Raw genomic sequence first — 10,085 nt, 5'->3', positions numbered from 1 at the left:
AGCAGTCATGAGGCTGGTAACACTTCAGCAGTACATAAACACTATAAAATAAAATAAAATGAAAGAAATAAGAAATAAAATAAACACTATATGGTGTTGTTAGCAGATATAAGGTTATAGGTGTTTATTATTGTATTTGTTAGCAATAATAACTATAAAGTATCCATAACTGGTTCATAGATAATATTACACAGCTGTAATCATATGTAATAATGATATGTGATTACACACAAACACATTTTTACAGTGTGTTATAAAACACTTATTTAGTGTTTATACGTGTACAAATCATTCACATGTTTATAAATGTGTCCCAAACTCACGATGACATTGATTCCTGAGCTTGAGCTTGATTCTTGACCCCGGAGACAGTAGCTTAACTCAAGGTCCACTTACTAGATTTCTCCTGGAGCTTTTAGCTTCATCCCGTGGCCTTTATCAGCGGATGGAGTTTGCTCAGTTGTCATGGAGAGTGAATGAAGAATGAACAAATACTGAAGACATTTTCATGATATATTTTTCATGATTAGAACTGTGTTATACTATATTGACACTCATTTATTAACTAATTATGAATGCTTCACAGTTATAGTTGATGACAAATACATGAATACATTTAAAGACTAAAAAAAACTGTCCTCATTTCTGCTAACAAATACATTATTTTGTGTGTCAAATAAAGTGTTACTATATCACTTACTACCTACAGCGCTACTTTAATTTTTGTAGAGTATTATAGTGCGAGTTTACAGTGATCTTATTGTGTCTTATGGTATTTTAATCTCCTAATATCACAAAAACAACACAACAAAAGAGAATTATTACTACATACAGGACATGTATGTTTTTGAAAATGCAGCATCACTGGTTTAACAACTCAGACATCCAAGTGAAATGTCCACCAAAAAGTCATTTTACATGACAGTGAGTGACACAACTTTAATGGAGCCCTATCAGCATCTTGGCACCTCCCATGGCCCTGGTTGGCCTCCAAAGCTGAGACCCATATGACACCTCCGAGGGGGGTGGGACCAGAGCTGACTGCATAATGCTCTTCAACATCTGACCAATAACTGTTGACACTTTCTGACTTTCTGTCTATTTGCTGTTTTGAAGTTCGTCCTCAGTGCAGGTCAACAGGTGAGCCTCCTGACAGTTGTATTATTACTATTATTATTATTGTTGTTGTTATTGTTGTTGTTGTTGTTGTTATCAGCATTACTCTTATTATTTTAGTAGTAGTAGTAGTGGTAATCATACTATTACTATCATGAGGATTATTAGTAGCAGTGTTGTGTTATATACACTGCTATACTCCAACTCTCGGCCTCTCAGATCCTCAGAACATGAATAGCTAGTGGGTCAAAGAGATCGGGCCTTTGCGGTCGCAGCTCCAAAGCTTTGGAATAGCCTTCCTCTTTCGATCAAATGTTCCCCCTCCATTAACACTTTTAAGACAAAACTCAAGACGTACTTGTTTCCAATGGCCTCTTAATGGTTTTAATATTTAAAAATTGATCTTACAAGTTTTACTCTGTTTTTGTTTTACATTTTTGCACGTGTTTTGATATTGCCTTGTTATTATTATTGCCTTATTTTTTCATTGCCATTGTTGTTGTGCCATTTTATTACCGATACAGAGCCATTTAATTCTCTATTATTGTGCCGCCCACTTCAATTTGTACAGCCCTTTAGTCAGTTTTGGTTGTTTTTAAATGTGCTATATAAATAAACTTGACTTGACATACACGGTTAAATAGCAATATTTATTGTTATACCCCAAACATATAACAATAAATATAGCATGAATTATTATATTTGTTTATGCATTATTTATTCATTCATGAAGTGGAGAACACACGAATATATGAATGAATACTTATTTATGCACACAGCGTATCCCTAAACAACATTTGTTGAGGGTCAATGAGAAGAAATATGAGATGTGGATACGACAGCATATAGCTAACTAAAGAATATGTGGGGGGGGGGCGTTGCATGTGATCAACATTTAAATGTATTTAACAACAACAAAAACATTATTAAGATAAAATAAACTTCTGACCTACTTGTGGTGTTTAAAAGGCATTGGCCTTTGACAGACCAAGATAACATCTAACCACAAGAGAAAGCCACACATCCCAAGAACTGCCTTATCTGCTGACCGCAGGAGATTGTGAGCGAAATGACAGCTGCCCTCTGTTTCTAAACTCAACTATACACAGATGTGCTCATCATCAAATCAAAATCTGGTTCAGTTATTGTTTTGTCATCATTTGGTGGATTATTTATGGGCAGAGTTACATTCAACATTCATTTTTTTTCTCCCTCTGAGTCTGAGAAACTTTTAACAGCAGGGAAATAACAGCTATTCATCAAAAGAATTAGATGCATCCCTGCTGTGTTTTATGGAGGATTATTTGATAGGTGCAGCAGTAATCAGCCTCGGCTGATGACGTCCATCAGGGCAGCACTTGAGCGCCTGCAGAGTGAAGATAAGCAGCAGCAACCTGCCGCACCCTGGAGGAGGCACCGACTGCTCTCTCTAGCTGAACTGAACATTTCTAACCCCTCTGAACATGCTTTGTAACATTGTAAACTATATTGGGATTTTAGTTTTATGAAACTCAGTGGCAAGTTCAATCATTTCCCAGTCATCCTCACTTTACATTTTGGCCACCTGACTATATAAGGGATGAGATTTTAGTTTTTCTGTGAAAAGTTTTTTAGAAAAGCAGTCATTGCATAAGTCAGCCTGGGAGGTTTTATAGAATAAAATTAATTTTCCTATCTTCTATCTTAACTCTGCAGTACAATGGCTGCCTTCCTTCATCACTGCCCGTTCCTAAAGTCTGTCCCAAAGCCAGCTTTGAGGAGAACAGGAGCCGCCTTGCTGTCGCTGGCCGATCAATGCCCCATCATCGCCCGCAAGATCAGTGTGAGCAGCCCAGCCTCTCTGGAGGCCAAGCTGGGCGTCACACCCACCAAACTGAACGGTCACCGACTCCCCACAGTGGACCAAAGGAGGCTGTTTGCTCAAACGGCGACTCAGGTGGCTGTGTCTGTATCGAAGGGCTGCCCTTTTGTCACCTCTCAGATCGGGGTGATCCCAGCCAGCCCTGAAGTACAGGAGGACGTCCCAGAAGGTGGGATGGATTAACCAGCTGTAGTGATGCTGAGTGACACCAGCCAAATATCAAATAGCACCATCTCTCACTGACAGACCTGCACTCTCTCTCTTTCACAGGTTTGATGACGTCTCTGCTGAAGGGTGTAAAGGATTTAATCCTCCCAACATCAGCTCAAACCAACACTGTCACCCACCTCCTCAAAGACAGCATGGGTATGTCTTGCAGTTAAAATGCTAATTTAACATGATGCAGTTTAGGAATACATGCTTCCTTGACTGCCTAATTTGATAGCTGTTCATTGAGTGCTGTAAGAGATTTAAAGTCAAAACTATCTCTCCCACAGTTGGCCCCAGCTACGACTATGACCGCTTCTTCATAGAGAAAATTGCTGAGAAAAAGAAGGACCACACATACAGAGTCTTCAAGACCGTAAACAGGAGCACTGAGGTCTTCCCTTTTGCGGAGGATTACTCCGTCTCCAGGCGGGAGGGCACCCAGGTGTCTGTCTGGTGCAGCAACGACTATCTGGGAATGAGTCGGCACCCACAGGTCCTCAGTGCAATCAGGTAAAATGAGACAGAAAAAAAAGATGATGAGTTCAAGTTAAATCTCAATTCTTGTCAAAGCAAGTCCAAGTCAAAGTTGTCCAGTAGGCAAATTACATGAGAAAATTGCAAGTCATTTAGTCTTTCAGGTGTCTGTTTTGTGTTAAAGGACCCCCTGTCACTGTTACACCAGGCCATATACCATTATACCAATTTGATACTTAAATGTTTTCGCTGTCTGGTCTCATGTCAACTCAAGGAGGCAAATGTCAAGTGAAGTCTTACGGCAGTCAAGTCCAAGTCCAGTCTCAAGCCCTGATTTTTGTAACATACTATAAGTCTTACTTGATTCTAAAGCAAACCTGAAGCCGAATCCAGCCATTGCACCATTTGTATTTTAGATGTACATGTGGGGGTCAATCTATTCAACCTAACTAGGAGGGTTTGTACCTGGAACCATTACTTTGATGTTTTAGACTGAATTTGAAAGAAAATTTGAAAGAAAAAGATGGGACACCTTTCATGGCATGCATTATGTGAGTCGAATGCTTTATCCTTTTGTTCTGGATGATCTCAGAGATGCCCTGGACAGGCACGGTGCAGGAGCAGGCGGGACCAGGAACATCTCAGGCACCAGTAACTTCCATGTGTCTCTGGAGAAGGAGCTGGCCCAGCTGCACCAGAAAGACGCAGCTCTGGTCTTCTCCTCCTGCTTTGTTGCAAATGACTCCACCCTCTTCACTTTGGCCAAGATGCTTCCAGGTAAATACTGACCTCTGACCTCTGAGCCACAGGTCATGTTTGATAGATAGATAGATAGATAGATAGATAGATAGATAGATAGATAGATAGATAGATAGATAGATAGATAGAGTGATATGTGATTATATTTTTGGGCTCATATTTCAGACAAAGACATATTTCTCACGTTGTAGAAAAGGTGAATAGTATCTCAGGGTTGATAGTATTTAGAGGGAAGTCATCTCCACTGGTTTCATGGTGTGTTCACTGTGGCGCACAGGGTGCGAGATCTACTCTGATGCAGGGAACCACGCATCAATGATTCAGGGCATCAGGAACAGCGGAGCCAATCGCTTCATCTTCCGCCACAACGACAGCCAACACCTGGAGGAGCTGCTGCAGCGCTCGGACCCCAAGACACCCAAAATAGTGGCATTTGAGACTGTGCACTCGATGGACGGTGAGTACTATGAAATGTCAATTTGCAGTGAGATTATTTAGATTTTATTTATTTATTTAATTAATCAGATATCTTCTGGAGGGTAAACCTACTTAAAAGTACCCTTTACATGAATCATTTATATCAAGAATCAAGAGACGTACAGACAGACTGATCAGAGTAATATGATGTGTACAGTAGTTCAGTAGTAGTATCTACAGTAGTAACTTAGAATCATTAGAATCAGAATCAGAAATACTTTATTGATCCCCGGGGGGAAATTGTACATTTACTGTACGTTGGTGGCTGTGTCTCAAGCTCACAGTTTAGCCATAATATATTTATAGTTTTAATAGTAAAATGCTCCAGAAAACTAAATCAAAATTGGCATATGAGCCACAGAAATCTCAAGCATTTCAACTGTTTTCTGATAAAGCAAGAAAAACACACTTAACACACTTACTGTTTTAAGTGCCATTAATGAGAAGAAATGCCACTTGAAATTAACTAATTCTATATGGATATTATAAATTAAGTCCAACAGTCATCATCAGCAAATGAATAGCTAATAAAAGAGAAAGCCAGGTTTGCAGTATTTATATTTTTGTAATCTACATAGTCATTCATCACTGTCTCCCATGGGAGGAAATAGTCCCACCAACTCCTCCCCAGCTCTATTTCTCTGTGTGATGTTACACCACTGTCAGCTCCACTTAGCACAACCTGAGGATGGATGACAGGGACCATATCCAGGAGGATTTTTTAAAACAGAAACACAAAAAGGTTGTTTTGATATAAATGTTATGTGATTTGTGCATTTTAATAGCTGCACATAGTGTAAATAACTCTCCATGTACATTTAAAGCATATAATTCATATCTAGATGTGACACAGGGATGACATTTGCAGCACAGATCGGCACCTGCTGTTCACCTATATTGCACAGTTCTAATTATACCTCTTTATTCTCTGGGGCTTTCAGGTGCCATATGTCCTCTGGAAGAGCTGTGCGATGTAGCTCACCGCCACGGAGCTCTGACGTTTGTTGATGAAGTCCACGCTGTGGGCCTGTACGGAGCCCATGGAGCCGGCGTGGGAGAGAGGGACAACATTATGCACAAGATTGACATTGTTTCTGGGACCTTAGGTGAATATCATCTTGTCCTTTTCAAATTCTACACCAGGAAGCCAACTGCTTTGTTTCCTCTCTATTTGGTTATGAAAGGTATGATGAAATATACTATACATCAAAGAAATTAGCATCTGTAAACATGTCCTTTTACTACGATACTAAAAGGGCAAGGCAAACGGCTTCAAACTGTCATAGATTAATTGCCTCTCTTCTTGGCCAAACTCCCATTTACAGCCACTTGCACTAACTGACGCTGTCATACCGCCAATAGCTCTCGACCAGCATGATACTGCTCTGATGTTGGTCAAAAGAGAGGAGTGAGCTCTCATCAGAGGTAGCAGGGGTTTTATCAGCTGGGTGCTGCTCCCTCTCTGGTCGCACTGATAAAAGCATCATCAGGGAGTCCGTGTTGAGTGTAGTTTTATGACAGCTGCAGGATTTTAGGTAGAAATCCTTGTCAAGCACACATCAAGTGTAAACTAATCCTGGATTACAAAACTTGACTTTACAAGGCATGGTTGCAAGTGTTCACTTGGCAATAAATAAAGAAACAAGCTCAAACTTAAAGTTAATAGCGGTGTATCAGCACATAACATTCACAGTATGATTTTATACATTATGGTGATGTCATAATTTGACACAGAAATATAATCATTTATCAACTTATCATATCATCTAACTCTATAAAAGTAAACTTCAACATACATAAAACAAGTCATTTAGATATTTCAGCTCAACAACCACACTACATAGAGACAACACACCTTACAGTCACTGAATCACAGCCGTGTATTGAACAATTCAACATATAAGTACATCCCTATTAATTAGAAAACATCCTAACTTCACTAGTTTTGCAGACACTAAGATGCCAAAATTATGTATTATTATTGTGGTGGAGAAAGTATCCATCAGATTCTTGTAAAAATAGCAACACCATAATCACAATCATTAATAAATCTAGGTATGTATTAAAATTAAAAGCACTCATTATGCAGAATGGCCAACAGTTGTGTTATTATACAGGTTATGTAACTATATTATTATTAGAAGAATTACTATAAGAACAATTGTATATACTGTTGGGTTTAATCTGTAACAATTCATATTGTATATGCTCATCAAGTAATATGTTTTGTATATGAAATATGAATCTACAAGGTAACTGTCGAATATATATGCATAGAGTACTCTGAAATGTAATGGTGGAAATACTCAAGTTAATATGTCACATTTGTACCTGAGTAAATGTACTTCCCATCTGATTATTTTAATCTGTCATCTGTTGCTGTTCCAGGCAAAGCCTTCGGCTGTGTTGGAGGCTACATTGCCAGCAGCGCCGCTCTGGTGGACACGGTGCGCTCCTTCGCAGCCGGCTTCATCTTCACCACTGCCCTGCCCCCGATGGTCCTGGCTGGGGCCCTGGAGTCCGTCCGGGTCCTGAAGAGCCCCGAAGGGCAGGTGCTCCGCAGAGCCCACCAGAGGAACGTCAAACACATGAGGCAGCTGCTCATGGATAAGGGCCTGCCTGTGGTCAACTGTCCCAGCCACATCATCCCCATACGGGTATGATATATATCTCACTCCACCAACTCCTCAGCTGACAGTTCTAGTAGTTAGTAGTTTTCTTTTAGGTCAGAGCAATATTAGTAGTGCAATTTATTTCAGGACGAAGCCCAAGTCTATGACTAATTTCATTATTCTCACAGAGTATCATATTATTATAGGACCTGGATAACATATTTATCTGTTACATCATTATGGAACAACTCTGGAAGTTATAACAATCCTCCTTTCAATATATACTAAATATCTAGAAAACACTTCTACCCTTAAGATTTAGGCATTAAAAATACATAATGTGATGTATAGGAAACCTATGGTAGCATACCATTTTGTACATGAGCCTTTTTACGAGCATCTCTGTAGAGGCTGTTTTCACTTTAGACATGCCAGAGTAGGAAAAGCAGAGGTGTTAATAATGAAATTAATGATGGCTGAATTCCATTTAGCTGCTTTGCTTTCATGCCGACTCACAGTCACACTGTCATGACTCACTGGGGCAACTGAATGCAACAGATCAATTGTTAATGTTATTGTTGTAATGTTAGTGCAAACCTGTGCTTTTCCTATTATGACAAGTCAAAATAGCTGCTGTGAAGGCCCAAAGTCTATAACTATAACAAGTGCAGCAGAACATACGGAGTCTGGATTGTACCACTGGAATAATTAAACATTTCCAGTGCTTAATTATAGTCCAATTTATAATTTTTAAAAGCCAATTATAAGACATTAAGTTAATCAAATTAGCATTTAAATTATTCAAACTTAAATCTTTTGGTGATACCATTTGTTTTGTGATTCCATCTTAAAATTCAGTTATGAATACATACTGTTTTTGAATGTATCATTTAAATTCTAATTGAATGAATGAATTTGTAATTACTTTTCCTAAGTGCATCATATGATTATAACACAGAAACATTCTGTAATAATTCCAGAGACATACTCTTGACTCTACAGACCAAGTCAGCCTATAGTAATTGCAGTAATTGCTTTGATTCCTACATGTATGTACACTAAACGGCTCATATCACCTTTCATGATCCATTTTCTAGGTGGGCAACGCTGAGCTGAACAGCAAGGTGTGTGACACCCTGCTGGAGAGACACAACATCTACGTCCAGGCCATCAACTACCCCACAGTGCCTCGTGGTGAGGAGCTGCTGCGTCTGGCTCCGTCTCCTCATCACAAACCCGCCATGATGGAGTACTTTGTGGGTGAGTGTGGGGATCCTTACCGAAATTAGGTCAGAGGTGTTCTAGTCAACGTCCAATCAAGTTAAGTGTGGACAATGGCACCCACTGGTCACCATATTCTGCAATGCAGTAAAAACGTCAATACTCTGTTGAGATCTTAAAACTGTGCTCTCTTAGGAGCAAAACTAACACCATAACCTTAGAGTGTGGTTGCTAAAATGACCAGAGATTGAATTTAATTAAGACAGAGAAATAAAACAGAAAGAAATATTGGCATTCAATTGTTTATATTTAATACAAATGTCTGTTTCATTCACAGAGAAACTGGTGGCGGTGTGGCAAGAAGCAGGGCTCCTGGTCAACAGCCCGGCCACAGCCTCCTGCACCTTCTGTGACCGCCCGCTGCACTTTGAGCTTTTGAGTGAATGGGAGAAATCCTACTTCGGCAACATGGAACCACAATACATTACTGTGTCTGCATAATACCAAAGTATATGTAGCGCCACAACACAAGTGACACATACAGTATATGTAGACATTCAAATTTAAAACATTCTATAATATCAGTGGTGTGGACTAAATTCCAGTATTTCTTCCTGTTTTTCTCTATTTATGCTTCCTAAATTGTGTTTGCTGTCATGGATATAATTAAAGAAAACTGTGCCTCCTCCATTTTAAAAGCATAAAACCTGCACATTGGACACTTTCTTAAATCTCTTATCTAGGTGTGATGGTTTGGATTAAACTATGCTATTTAATTTCATGTTGCGTGATTTCCTTCATACCATATAATCATCTTTGCCATCATGTTTTGTTTCCATTTCCACAATAACTCAATTACCGATGTGAAATGTATGAACTGCCGAAGTTAATTGATTCATAAAAGAAGAAATAATAAAACATTCAATAAATTTGTGGTGTTGAAAATCTCTCCCATTCACATACTCCTTTCATATTCAATATACTGATCCTATAAACTTCAAATTGAAATTGGAAGACATAACGTGAACTGAAGCACCATGTCCTCAAAGAACCATCAAACATGTCCTGTAAAATTGTGGGAAATTTCTCATCAGTTAGAAAGTTCCTTCCTCCACAATACGACATCTTAAGCTACAGCCACTGACCTGGCTGGAGCGCCTGTGCCCTGTGTGATTCTGACTGTCAGCCCTAGTTGACATTGCAGGGGCTGGCCACTTCTCGTTTGACCCTTGTCCTCAGTCTGCGGAGCTCTGCGTTCTCACTGTCCACAAGGAGGCCACATTCAATGAATGTCCAGGCTTTACTGAGCTGCTCCTCCCCATAGTGCTGCAGCGCCCCCCGCAGGAAGCACTCAG

At 39.5% G+C, this 10,085-nt stretch overlaps 1 protein-coding gene across 1 annotated transcript; it reads left to right on the top strand.

The window, feature by feature from the left end:
• The first annotated feature begins 1,080 nt into the window (after positions 1-1,080).
• alas2 (aminolevulinate, delta-, synthase 2) lies at positions 1,081-9,657 on the top strand. Its single transcript, XM_070910617.1, has 10 exons — positions 1,081-1,140; positions 2,812-3,146; positions 3,248-3,343; positions 3,475-3,697; positions 4,254-4,438; positions 4,698-4,877; positions 5,839-6,003; positions 7,286-7,554; positions 8,607-8,769; positions 9,068-9,657. Exons 2-10 carry the CDS (start codon positions 2,816-2,818, stop codon positions 9,229-9,231), a joined length of 1,776 nt encoding a protein of 591 aa, XP_070766718.1. The 5' UTR covers positions 1,081-1,140; positions 2,812-2,815; the 3' UTR covers positions 9,232-9,657.
• The last annotated feature ends 428 nt before the right edge of the window (positions 9,658-10,085 follow it).

The sequence above is a fragment of the Enoplosus armatus genome, chromosome 8 (assembly GCF_043641665.1).
Source record: "Enoplosus armatus isolate fEnoArm2 chromosome 8, fEnoArm2.hap1, whole genome shotgun sequence".
Classification (NCBI taxonomy): Eukaryota; Metazoa; Chordata; class Actinopteri; order Centrarchiformes; family Enoplosidae; genus Enoplosus; species Enoplosus armatus.
Note: the sequence above shows the minus strand (reverse complement) of the source record. Positions and strands in the feature narration are given on the sequence as shown.

What these genes read in the sequence shown, in the direction of transcription:
- alas2 (XM_070910617.1), top strand. Translation starts at nt 2,816, where the DNA reads ATGGCTGCCTTCCTTCATCACTGCCCGTTCCTAAAGTCTGTCCCAAAG. An exon ending in ACAGGAGGACGTCCCAGAAG is followed by an intron (nt 3,147 to 3,247) that starts GTGGGATGGATT and finishes TCTCTTTCACAG; the next exon opens with GTTTGATGACGTCTCTGCTG. An exon ending in GACTGTGCACTCGATGGACG is followed by an intron (nt 4,878 to 5,838) that starts GTGAGTACTATG and finishes TGGGGCTTTCAG; the next exon opens with GTGCCATATGTCCTCTGGAA.